Genomic DNA, 13,767 nt, shown 5'->3' with positions numbered 1-13,767 from the left:
TTATTGCAGCTAATAGCAATTAAGAAAATCAATTATAATGAAAATTAAAGGCTATTCGCAACATAAGTCCTTAAGAGACCCCTGTCTCCTATTATACCACTCAGCGTGATATCGTTTACATTTCTGTCCACATAGTTCACAGATGCACAATAAGGCCGGCTCGTTTCACATTTAAATTTAGCGGTATTGATTCAGTTCCTCCATTCCTTAAACTAAACGTCACGACCTTGTAGAAATCATCATGGCCGCAGTGACAAAGACGGAAAGGTTTAATTGCGGCGTATATTTTTAATAGGTGTTATATTTTTATGTTTATTTTGGTTACTGAGTATGGAGAATTGTGACGTCCATCTAGGTAAATAATCAAGAAGCTACTAAAATGAGATTTATTTAGAAATACATGAGGATGGGTTTTCATATCCTGAAATGATATTGTTTACAGGGAAAACTCTGCTGCTGTTACAGTGGTAAATAATTTATTTGTCTTTGTAAACGAATAAGGTTTCAGAGTCGTAGTGACGTTGTCAGTTAAGAAAGTTGTATTGCATAGTTTTTTTCGGTGTCTAGGTTAATTAACATTCATTTTTTTCTTGTGTTGTTTACGTTTGTGCATCGTAGAATTGTGACATAACCTTACCATAAATGGAACTTTAGTGTAATGAGTGTCTGTGTGCCTGTTGTTTATGAAACCGTGTTTGTAAGAATGTAATTATTAAGGAGATGTATTGAATTTAATTTAAATTCCGTGCATGAAAAGCTATTTGTATCCAAGTTTTTGAGATTAAACAACCAGCTCACCCTGTTTAATGTGAAATACAACTGCAATACTTTATTATTAGGACCCACCTGGTTAATATTTGAATTAATGGAATTTCTTCTTATGCTATCTATTAGCGTATTTATTTAACGCTGACAGTTCTTCGTGAAAACTTTTTATTTGTATATAAATTGAGCTTTAATTTCACATGAATTTGTATGATGTCTAGAATTAATCATAAGCCTATTACATTTATGGCAGTTTTGTCTAGAAAAATCTTTTAAATCTTAAAATAATGTGGTTTAAAATATTAATTTTTGAATTATAACTAGTTGAATGAAGCTCTATTGTAGGCTACATGTTGTGTGTAGGTACTAAATAATTCTGTAGGCCTACTGGTATTGAAGGTATTGACAGTTAGTAAACTTTTACTTTTTTTAGGTGATGAGTTGTGCATTCACTAGTGAAGATCACAGTGAATGAAGAAAAATGTGGTTACGGTGATTGTTGCTCTACCATGGATGATAGACGAGTGGCTGATTATTTTGTGGTGGCTGGTTTACCTGACAATCCTCAGCCATTGGAAGATTTCTCACGTGATGGTACTCACCTCAAGCCTACTCACAATCAGCCACCTATTATAGACGTTGCTGTATTCTTTCCAGGATTTGGGGAGAAGCCTCCAGATGGCTATGATGCTATTTTTGCTACACCAACAGGTATGCAATATATTTATGTTCATGCAAATTTCAATGGGAATAAGATTTTATTACATGATATTTTTTTTTAAAGCCAACCATGTCCCTTCAATGGGTGTCAAAGCTAGAATATGAAATGGGTCTGTTAAGACGTTTGAATTGATCCAAGCTACAACTGAAGTTAGATGACTGTAGGCCTACTCTGAGCCCACAAATGTGCAAACAGAATTTGTCATGTCATGTTTCTTCATCCAGCAGCTGCTAACGTGACACAAATGTAGTAAATAGGATGAAAATATATTTATTACATGAGATGGATTGTAGGCTACTTAATTTTAAACTTTTTAAAAAGCACTTTTTGATTAATCCTATGTATGGCAAAAGAAAGAAAATGTAACTTGGGACAAAGGCCCTGCATTACTCTTTGAAATTCTATGAGTTCATTTTAAGTAGCCTATATCCTAAATTGTATGCAACCACTGGTTTGGTATATGATAGTGTAGGCCTATGGCTATTTGATCTGGCAGATACATTAGGCCCTATTGGTATTCAGTTTAGATAACTCAGTGAGAAATTATACAACATGATTATCATTGGCTATGGGTGTGACAGGATTAGGTCTATACTGGTATCTTATAAAAATAGTTATTACAGCATTTTTAAGGTACTGTATATGAAATTATCTCGAGTGTTTGTTTAGAAGAAGTACACTGACATCTGATTTGTACACTTCCTGATCCAGAAACTGAGTGGACTCTGCTATAGAAAATCCGTGTCGAACTTTGTATAGCTCGTCCATTGGTGGTCTTTAGTAATAACATATTTTGTATATCGGTTACACGTTACTGAGAGGGGGGGGGGTACATACTAAGGAAGGAGAAAATCATGCAAAAATGATATGAAACAATACTGTAAGCAGGTATTTCAGGCTCTTGCACTTGCACTTTCTGCTGATACTCTAATTGCTTAGTGCAATCAAGAAAATCTGTTAGAGCCTCTGTATCATCGTCCTGATAGCTTCCTTTACTCACATCCTTCACATATTGAGAGAACATGATCAACTTCAAGTTCTGTTTGAACTGTAATGTTGTAGGGATAGGTTGCTTGGCTGTTACAAGACTGAAAATATTCTCTAATGAATCTTGTATGAACCTGGAAGTTAGAACAAAATGATACTGGTAGCCTACTCATTCATTAACATAGCTTGCAACTCAAGTATGGATTTTGTGCAGAGAATAATTCCAATTTGTTCAGGTTTCCAAGCATCTCTCACTCCTATTTTAAGAATAGAAAACATGTCCACAAAACAGTTGAAGGAGGAAATAATTTCATTATGTGCATCAAAATCGTGTTTGCTGAATGCCATAGTTCTGCTACAAAATGTCATAAGTGCAAACCATTTTTCAGCCAAGTTTGCGAACCAAGCAGTAGTGTAAAAATCTAGACAATTTAATTCTTCAGCCAGGAACTTCAGAGCACTACTGACAGAATGGCTTATCGTGGTTGAAGTTGACACCTGCATCTTATTGAGGTACACATCATCTTCAGTAACTTTCGGTGCTAACTGAGAATTAGTTCCTCTACATGAGATACCCCAATTTGAACAGAGGCCAGATTCTTCAGCAATTGATTGTGGGATTGTGATCACTTTGTCATTACTGAGCATGGCTTTAACATTCTTGAAAAGGTGAACTGGATCTGGTTTGACATAGATTTTCTTGTTTTCATCACAAGGATGCAAGAAATAATTAACTACCATCCTGTGACGTCCGGCAGTTACACCAACACTCCTCCCACCAAAACCTTGATTTGGTGTACCCGTATCTCTTGTTGTCGTGTAGCTGGCTGATTCCTTGACTACTTTTCTCGAGCTGCTGGCCAGTTGAAAGAGCTAATAGGACCAGTGGGGAGACTCCATGTCTAATAACATCTTATTGAAAAATAAGAAAACACCAAAACTTCAGCTATGGTAGAGAGTAGTTTCCCCAGCCAACTATAATGTCCTTCCAATATAACAAGAATAAGCAACAGCAGCGAACACATTAAGAAAATTTTAAGCTTAAATATAAAATAAAATATACCATCTTACAACAGCATTGACCACAGAAACTTTTCAGATTAGAAGAAGATACATTGCAAACTATTATAAATAAGCAAACACCAGTGACATAAATTTTTTTAAATGTTTTTCAGAAAGTGTTATTTATAGGATTTATTGTCTTTGTCAATTGTAGATGAATGGTTAGCTGAAGATGTCTCGTATATGGAACGAAACATACCCTATAATGTGTTAGTCCTAATTACATGCAGGGCAAATAAAGTATTGAATAGGTGGAAACTCTCAATTCAAGTTGATTGACCCTCTGTGGGTGGGGGGCGCAAATGAAGAATACACCCACGGTATCCCCTGCCTGTTGTAAGAGGCGACTAAAAGGGGCTCCAGGGGCTCTCAACTTGGGAGCGTGGGTTGGCGATCACGGGGCCATTAGCTGAGTCCTGGCATTGCTTCCACTTACTTGTACCAGGCTCCTCACTTTCATCTATTCTATTCGACTACCCCTTGGTCATCTCTTGTTCTTTTCCGACCCCGATGGTATTAGAGCATTCAAGGCATAGGGAGTCTTTCATTTTCACGCCCTTCGTGGCCCTTGCCTTTCTTTGTCCGTTAATTCATTTTTCGAAGTGGCGGATCCCTTCTTTTTTTTCTGTGTCTACCCCCTGTGGACGGGTGGCACAGATGTAAAACACACCCACGGTATCCCCTGCCTGTCGTAAGAGGCGACTAAAAGGGGCAACCAAGGGATGATTGAATCAGAACCATGAAACTATTATCCGCACACTTTATCTTGGTGCATTTGTGTACGGGGGTGAGGAGTAAGGAGGGAGCTGTCCCGGTATCGATAGTGCTGCCTGGTGCTGCCAACTGAATGAAAATGAAATCTGAATTGAATCGAGAATATGATCGATCGATATGAAATTTCTAAACCGTTATCATCTTAAGCCAACAACTATGTCACATACACATTATATAACATTATAAAACATTTCTCGATCCGAATCTTGTTCCTAGCATGAATTCTATACTTTGGCTTTGTTGTGTAAACAACAACAGTACTAGTACGTAAAGTGTACGCCAGATGTCGCACAACGATGCTTAAGTGATTTATAGTTTGTGTTTCAAAGGTTGCCAGTATGAATCTCGAAGATCGCCGAGTTCGACCGATTCAGCACTAGGGTGTAAATGCACCAAGATAAAGTGTGCGGATAATACTTGTGATTAGTACCATCATGCAGGGAACACTGTGGGTTGCCTTTACTTGTGAGTAGCACCACTATGTTGAAACTCACTAGTTTTATGGTTAGTAGCATTAGTGGGTGGCTCACTATGGGTTTACAGTACCCGTGATTAGTACCACAATGTGCGGAACACCACGGGCTTACGTTGCCTGTGATTATTACCATTGTGAGAAACACCACGTGTTGGACGTTGCCTGTGATTAGTACCACTATATGAGGGACACCTTGGGTCTGTGTTGCCTGTGATTAGTACCCACTGCACGAGGTACACCACGGGAATACCAGCGCCCATGATTAGTACACCTATGTGAGGAACACCATTGGTTTGCGTTGCCTACGAGTGGCGACATTATGTGAGAAATTCATAGGTCTGCGTTACCTGTGTGACGTACAATACTTGTGAGTAGTACCATAACGTTTGGAACACTGTGAGTGTATGTTACTCTTGATTTATTACTGCAACTTGAGAAATACCATGGTTCTACTTTACTAGTAATAAGTACCATTATGAGGGGCCTATGACCTAGATTTTGGACTCCTTTGGGCAACAAGAATCGGAGATTCAGAATTGTGCTTTGTGAGCAGTCCCTTGGTCAGTCATACTAATTTTTCAATGTAGTTTCTGTGAGGCATTGTGGGTCGGATCCACTGATTGTTTTAAGTTCATAATCATTGTTCGTCATCTTTTTGAATTCTAGCCAGTGGATCGATTTTGGAATTATTTTTAACTTTCAGTATTGTGAGTTGGCTCCGCTGATTATTTTGAATTCATATTTATCCTTTCATTCTTCATCATCACATTTTAAATTCTAGTCAGTGGATGAATTTTGGACTTAGGGGTTGATGACCTAGATGTTGGGCCCCTTTAAACAATTATCATCATCAAGTTGATGGAAGGTCTATGGATCTAACAATGTTTATAAACCCTTTAGAATGCTAGGCTGAAAATTAATATTCTGCAGTTTCTTATGAAGGGATTGTAGGGAAGGAAGCAGATAATTTTGCCCTAAAAGATCTTCATAGCCTGTATTTCCCCAAGAAAATTTTAATTTGACCAAAATATCGTTTTCCTGCTTAATAAACAAATCTGACCACTATTGAACACTTTTCTCAGGTGTTTCTTTACGCTGTGCATATAATTTTTGTTTTGTCTGATAATGCGTTTAAATTTGGGTCATGTGTGTTTCAGTCTGAGATTTTGCTTCTCAAGCTTTTTGTAATGGTTTCCGTACCGCTGCAACTTCTCATTCAAAGAGTCTGTATTTGTATTCAAAAAGTCTGTATTTGAATGAGCCAGGCTGCAACTTGCTATTGCAGGCCTGTTCGGTGAAGCAATTGGAGTTCAAAATTGCAGCATCCTCTTCCGTACCTGCCACTGCAGTGTCTGGCAGATTAGAACGTGTATTCTCGATCAAGTTTAAAAAGCTTCATTATTGTAGACATTTTTGTATTGAATAGGTGGACCCATTATTTTGTTCCTATTTTAACGTGTATTCTCCTCTCTTCCTGCATATTACTTCATTTTTGGACTGTAAGGTTTCCGTGTGATGAGAGGCTTCCTTCTTTTCGGAGGCCCTTGATGAGAGAAAATGGTATGAATGGCATTACATCTCAGAATTCTTTTCCCATCCTGTTGTATTTTTCCCACATATGCGGCTCAAGAAGTGCCTGGTGTAGTAAAATAACATGCCGGTTATTCCAGCCAGTTATGTTGTGGGTACTTAGATTACCTTTAAAAAATTTAAGTGTTTACCCGTTGAGATTCATTGAAACTTGGCTATAGACATCTAATAAGGGAGATTTGGTTTACTCAGCCATCTAGTAGGCCTAGAGTATCGGAATGTTGATATTGATGGCCTGAAAAAAATTTCTGCACAGGGTGGCTATATGATTTCTATTAATCTAGACATAATAGTAAGTGTTTGGGCTTTTGCCTTGTCAAGAAAACAAGTTGAAATTCTTTACGTTTCACAGAGAATTTGGCTCTGTGTAATCAGAAGAAAATCTTGTCTGTTTGCGAGGATGACTTCTCTAATAATGAAGGTTGAAGGTTTGAATTTAAGAATGTTTTACCAATGGTCTATAGTAAGTGGTACTCCCGTTCATCACCAGATTACTCAGTGTGCGCCAGCCTTCCGAATAGGAGGTGACAACATTGTATTAGCTCCACTTAAAATGTTCCTTGTTCAGTCATATGTGCATAGCAAAGTAAACAGCAAGGTCATCAAATGAATCAAGGACGAATGTGGTAGAAGAAATAAATAAAATAAAGTGGAATGGAGACTGGCAAGGATAGAATATAGCTGAGGATGGAAAGAAAAGTGTGTGTGGCAAAAAAGGGGGAAACGAGTGTGAGTAGGGTATGGGTGGGGGTGGAAAGAAGGACGTACTACAATGAGGTTGAAGACATGGGAGTGAAAAGAAGTAAGAATAATACAGCATACCTGCCAACCCTTCCAATTTACCCGGAAACTTCCCGTTTTTTAAAACTCGTCTTCCGATTTTCCAATTTATTTTTAGTTCTTCCTGTTTTTGACCAATATAACCTTGGTACGGTCAATACTCCTCCCCTAGGCTAAATTATTGTGTGCTTGTGTAATTTACGCAACCTCATTTTCAATTGTATTTGTTTGGTAAGTGTATCGTTCGTCGTTTTCGTATATCGTGTTTCCCACTCTACAGCATCGTGTGTGTTTTAAAGCTGGGAATTCAGGACAGCAATCGTCCTACAAGCGAGAGAGGCTAGTGCGTGCTAGTGACTCCGTTAATCGGGACGAAAGATTGAGTTTCTTGTACACGTGCTGTTAAGATCGCTTCTGTGCGTAGTTTTGTTGGAGTTGTAGGCCATGTGATTTTTCTTGCGGTTCTGTGCTTTTCCCCCTGTCGAAGTCGTATGTTAATGAGACATATTGATTTGTTTTGTGTGTGGTAGTTTTGCGTATTACGGTGCATTTTTGTTCATTCTTAGTTCATAATTTGAATGAGTTGAATGTATTTCAGAAAGCTGTGTCGGTGACAGTTTCTGGTATTTTCTCTTCACATTATGGCCACAAAACATAACAAACATTATTTCCAAGTGTTGAGAGATACCTATAAAATCAAATTTCTGTTCGTGTTACAGTCTAATTAAGGAAACTATTATGCATTTTGTTCTGTGTTTGTTACATTTTCTTGTAACCATTTTGTATGTTCTCTTAGTTTGAGATTTTAAATTTAATGGTCAGTTCACCTTGTAAGTGTAGGCCTTTTTTCATCATAGAACATGGCGCATTATACGCGATAAAATCCATGAATCAAAAATCTTATTTTTGATTTCTAAAAGTTGGCTGGTATGATACAGTAACAGGTGTACACAAGTTATGGAAGTATGCCACATAGCACATAGCATAGAGCAGGATTTTTGATTTCTAAAAGTTGGCTGGTATGATACAGTAACAGGTGTACACAAGTTATGGAAGTATGCCACATAGCACATAGCATAGAGCAGGGATGGCGAACTTGCCACTAGGAGACACGTGACCACAACTTCTGTGGCATGCCACACAACATACTAACACATTTTAATGTTTTTAACATGTAATAAGTAGGTAAAAAAAATCTTCCAACGTAGCATATTTCAACATTATGCTTTAATAAGGAAATACAGTATGTCACAGTTAATTCATTGGCCATGTTTTTTACAAATTTTATTAGATTAAAGCAAAAATATAACTTATTCCTGAAAATTTATCTGTTTAAAAAATGTAATTTTCATTAATATTTGCAAAATAAAAACATAAAACATTCAGTCAAATGGATTTTTATCTAATACAATCTAATACCTAATCGTCGTCAAATAAGGGGCTTTCATGATAATTTTAAAGGACACTCTTGTCGGGAAAGGTTTGTCATCCCCGGCCTAGAGTGAACCATCTGGTGATGAGGAAAGTACGAATTTGGAAAACAAAAAAACAAAATTACAATAATGAAAGCACATGTAAATTCTTCATGGTTGGCAGCCATATATTACTATAATTGATAGCCAAGTGTCTTTGTTGAAATTGTTAGGATATTTATGTATTCTACAGATTTCCGTGTAATCCTAGACCTGTAGTGTGTAGTGTAGGTAAAATCTCGCACGTCTTGGAACATGACATCATGACCCAACAACAGGGCATGCTCAGGTATTTCTGACATGCGTGGCTGGTTGAGGGGGATATTTCTTTGGTGTTCCTTGGTATGAGTGCCAATGGACCTGCATGCTTGGATAATGTATACCTTGCTGTGAGTACAGGGTATTTTATGCACTCCATGGTGTATTATTAATTATACTAACAGTTTGAACCCTATTTTTATATTGTGCTTGCGGAGGGTCTTGGCAATTCGATCTGTGGTGGTGTGCATGAAAGGAAGGTAGGCAGTTCTCTTCACTTCTTAATTTTGTGAGCTTTGCTTAGATGTTCCTCTGTGATTTGGGGCTCTGTAAATTTGTACATCATCCTAACCATTACCTGTGAATGTGACTTTGAGTGTGTTCATCTCCTCCTGGATAGCTGATGGCTCACAAATTCATTTTACCCGTGTGGTGAGTGTCATGAGAAAGCCCTGGTTTTTGTGCTAGATGGTGGTGAGAATCTGCATGGAGGCAGTGATTTGTGTGGGTAGGCTTATGATAGACGGTTTACCCGCCGTCAGGTTTCTTTCTTACTAGAACATCTAAGAAAGAAAGGCATCCATCCAACTCCATCTTCATAGTAAATTTAATTGAAAGATGCTGCTGATTTAAGTGGTTTGGAAATAGATGAAGTTTCATAGGATGGTTCAGACCACAAATGTATCGTAAACATACCTCCACCAAATCATTGGCAGTGTTCTCCCTAGAACCTTTTTAACGGGCGGACCACCCTGCTGTTTTAACGGAACGCCCGGCTAACCTGTGCTAGTTCCATAATATTAATATATATTTGAGCCGTTGTGTGTTTTAAATTTAAATGTAAATACTGTAAAACTGTTTTATTTAAATGACAAATCTTCAATATTGTCGAATGATTGCATCAATTACATCAGGGTTTAGTTTGACTACCACATAGTGTCGTGCACAAGTGGTGCCTGGATTAGCGTGGAATCGCATGTGATTCCGCATGACGTCACAAACCCGTGTGTTACATATTTATGAACGAACAGTAGAACACTAGAAGTTCAAAATACTCTATTATGTCTTGTTTGTGATAACACTAAAATAGTTTTAAATTTTGAAGTTAAATATTACCTGTTTGTAATTATTAATGCCCCGAGGGGAATAAACCAAAATTTTATCATATCCATTTTTTACGCCTTATTTCTCGCCCAGCTACTCATTCCTGACACCCGGCTGATGAAAATTTCTGGGGAGAACACCGATCGGTTTGACAGAAGCCAAAGAAATCTGATGCTCCATAAAGAAATTAGCCACTACCCCCATATCCACATCATCTGTTTGTTCGTAAAATTGCCCATCCCATAAGAAATAGCAGGAAGTCATGCAGTGGTGAAATAGTTTAGTGATGTTCTCAGGGAACAGACACTCAATGAGAGATATCACTGAGTCAGTCGGCATTTAAGTGAACAAGGACTCCCCATTAAAACTCAACAGAAGTGCATTGGGTTGTAAGGTTATGGTTGACAATTATTAACGAAATATAGAGTGCCCCTAATGTATGATTCAGTACGTCCTATATGTGTTGGAAGCAAATTTCTTAGATATTTAGCCAGAGCATGTGTAGGAGAATATGTCGCACTAACTATTGGTTTGAGGGGAACATCTTCTTTATGGATTTTTGGTAGTCCATATAATTTTGGTTGCACCATGTCCCCCCGAAGTCAGATACTTAACCTTCTCTTTAGAAATTGAGGACTGCCTTAAGAGCTTCACAGTGGTATTGGGTACGTGAGTGGTAGAGTCACATGAGCTTATTCTATAAACAGGCTCTGACAACATAGCCGAGATCTTGTTCTTATACTCATCCGTGTCCATTACCACCATCACATTACCTTTATTGGCTTAGAGAATGGTCAGTTCAGAAACATCTTCGAGTTCCTTCAGAGCTCTCCTCTTGCCTCTTGTTGAAGTGGGGACAGGTGTCTCAGCAGACCTTATCAGTCTCATACATTCCTGTCATACTTCCTCTGCTTCATCCATAGGTAGTTTGTGGATGCCTGACTCAACGGAAGTAATTGAATCCTGTCAGAATTTTAGAGGGAGCGACAGCAAAATTAAGTCCTCTAGCTAGAACTGTCATTTGGTTCTCGCCCAAGGATTTCTTGGAAAGATTGATGACAATTTTACTAGCATTAGGGCTCGTGTGAGAGACTGCCTGTTTCTGAGGCACCAGGTGAGTTGGCGATGCGGTTAGGGTCGCGCAGCTGTGAGCTTGCATTAGGGAGATAGTGGGTTTGAACTCCACTGTCGGCAGCCCTGAAGATGTTTTTTTTGGTGGTTTACAATTTTCATACCAGGCAAATGCTAGGGCTGTACCTTAATTACCCCTTGTTAAGTGAGGTATCTTTTGGTTGTGAGCGTAGTTAATTTTCGTGATTGTATTTTTATTGTTGACAAACATGAACACTCCATAAACATAAGTAGTTAAGCATAAATAAGCCATTCATTCCTAATTTTATCAGAATAGGTTGCAGGTATGCATTTATTCTGGAAGAAATAAATGCTCAACTGTCTGTTTTTGTGCAAAAGTGGGACAAGGCATGCCACACCATAGTTTGGACTAATGCCACAAAACACTATATTTATTTTACATCCACAAAAAATGGTTGTGATTCACTTTCTTGCCTATGTCATAATTCGTTATAACTGATAATACAGTAAGATTATTGAAATTGAAATATTGCAGGGCTGAGTGGCTCAAACTGTTGAGGCACTGGCCTTCTGACCCCAACTTGGGAGGTTCGATCCTGGCTCAGTCCGGTGGTATTTGAAGGTGCTCACATATGTCAGCCTCACGTCGGTAGATTTATTGGCACGTAAAAGAACCCCTGTAGGACTAAATTCCAGCATCTCAGCATTTCTGAAAACCGTAAAATTAGTTAATGGGACATAAAGCAAATAATAATACTATTACAATTGAAATATTTATTAATATATATAAATAGAAACTTCATTTATGTTGTAAACTAGAATTGTTTGCAGTTTTGGATCCTGATTTGTGACCTCATACCATTCCATGCTTTCCTCATCACTCTTATTGACTTTCTGTCAAACTCTGATGCTTATTCCTACTGCTAATACATAGATACTGATAGTCTAAATCTATCCTGACACTTATGTTGCTGAGATTTACAATATTAAAATTCTTCCACCGTTTTGATACTTTTTTTATTTGCCTTTTAGCAAATTTTTATTTGTCAACAGTACATGTTTCGTTCCTACTTAGGAACATCCTCAGCTGTTATTAAAGCTTAGGTGAATTGCTAAGATTTTAAACACGTTAATTTGTAGGTACATTGATTCTCTTAAAAACTAATAAAATACCAATTAAATTAAATGATATTAAAAAACAATGTAGGGGTTAGTGTGTTAATGATATGAGAACAGATGATTACATAGTTGGTCACCTTAAAAACTATGTCTATTCATTTGAATAGTTGTAAAAAAAATTTTCATTTTGTTACATAAAAAATGTCTGTTTGTTTGTGGTTAAAAAGTTTTTAAAAATGTTTGTCTTCGTGACACTGTTCAAATTGTTGAATGTTTCTTCTTCCGTTCCTTCCAGGTAAGTTGTTATATATTATGAGTTTGTTTAAAGTGCCTCTGATTGAGTCTAATGTGGAACTTTGAAGCTGATTGCTGATCAATTTTTGGGAAGGGAGCTTCGTCTTAATTTCTGAAATGAAATAAAATAAGGGAATGGGAAGTGCTAGCAAGGTAAAGAACTTTTTTATACATTTAGTTATTACGTAAAGACACATGTTTTCAAACAAATTCCCATTCCCTTATTTTATTTCATTTCAGAAATTAAGACGAAGCTCCCTTCCCAAAAATTGATCAGCAATCAGCTTCAAAGTTCCACATTAGACTCAGTCAGAGGCACTTTAAACAAACTCATAATATATAACAACTTACCTGGAAGAAACGGAAGAAGAAACATTCAACAATTTGAACAGTGTCACGAAGACAAACATTTTAAAAAACTTTTTAACCGCAAACAGACATTTTTAATGTAACAAAATGAAAATTTTTTTAACAACTATTCAAATGAATAGACATAGTTCTTAAGCTGACCAACTATGTAATCATCTGTTCTCATATCATTAACACACTAACCCCTACATTGTTTTTTAATATCATTTAATTTAATTGGTATTTTATTAGTTTTTAAGAGAATCAATGTACCTACAAATTAACGTGTTTAAAATCTTAGCAATTCGCCTAAGCTTTAATAACAGCTGAGGATGTTCCTAAGTAGGAACGAAACATGTACTGTTGACAAATAAAAATTTGCTAAAAGGCAAATAAAAAAAGTATCAAAACGGTGGAAGAATTTTAATATTGTAAATCTCAGTGATTAGATTTTGATACGGAAAATGAAGCTGATTACTTGCAAACTTATGTTGCTTTCATACTTACTTGTATAAATTTGACCTTTTTCCCTTTTTCATCCATAAACGCTCATTTTTGAGAATTCATCAACACTATCTTAGTAATTATAACTCTATTTCAGACTCGTTCTGAATTCTTTTTTCAGGATGTAATGTCTACAATAGCTAAAACACGAACATTAGCAATGTCAACAAACTTCTGAAAAGAACATCACCAGCAAAACCTTTCTTCTTTTTCATTATAAATCCCTGTGTTAAGCCTAACCAAGGGCCCTGTGTATTTGCTACTGACATCTATTGGCTAATATTTCAAACATAATCTGAAACATAAGATCGCAAAGGCGCACAAGTTAAAATTCCGGATAAAGACATCTTTTGTTCTCGTGGGAGGAGATGAGTTGCGGATAGAAACTTGTAAGGTTCGACTGAGGTTAAGGCCACTATTGC

At 37.1% G+C, this 13,767-nt stretch overlaps 1 protein-coding gene across 6 annotated transcripts in view; it reads left to right on the top strand.

Annotated features, from left to right (window-relative positions):
* Positions 1 to 235: 235 nt before the first annotated feature.
* Crag (DENN domain-containing protein Crag) overlaps positions 236 to 13,767 on the top strand; it is a 579,187-nt gene continuing 565,655 nt past the window's right edge. For 5 of the 6 annotated variants that reach the window (XM_068225395.1, XM_068225392.1, XM_068225393.1 and 2 more), the window contains exons 1-2: positions 236 to 355; positions 1,199 to 1,476. In XM_068225395.1, the coding sequence (XP_068081496.1) occupies positions 1,275 to 1,476 (202 nt within the window). In that variant the 5' untranslated portion in view covers positions 236 to 355; positions 1,199 to 1,274. Of the gene's footprint in view, positions 468 to 1,198; positions 1,477 to 13,767 lie in introns of all 6 variants that reach the window. The other variant, XM_068225391.1, reaches the window with a different exon arrangement.

Source organism: Anabrus simplex, chromosome 1, assembly GCF_040414725.1.
Source record: "Anabrus simplex isolate iqAnaSimp1 chromosome 1, ASM4041472v1, whole genome shotgun sequence".
NCBI lineage: Eukaryota > Metazoa > Arthropoda > Insecta > Orthoptera > Tettigoniidae > Anabrus > Anabrus simplex.
Note: the sequence above shows the minus strand (reverse complement) of the source record. Positions and strands in the feature narration are given on the sequence as shown.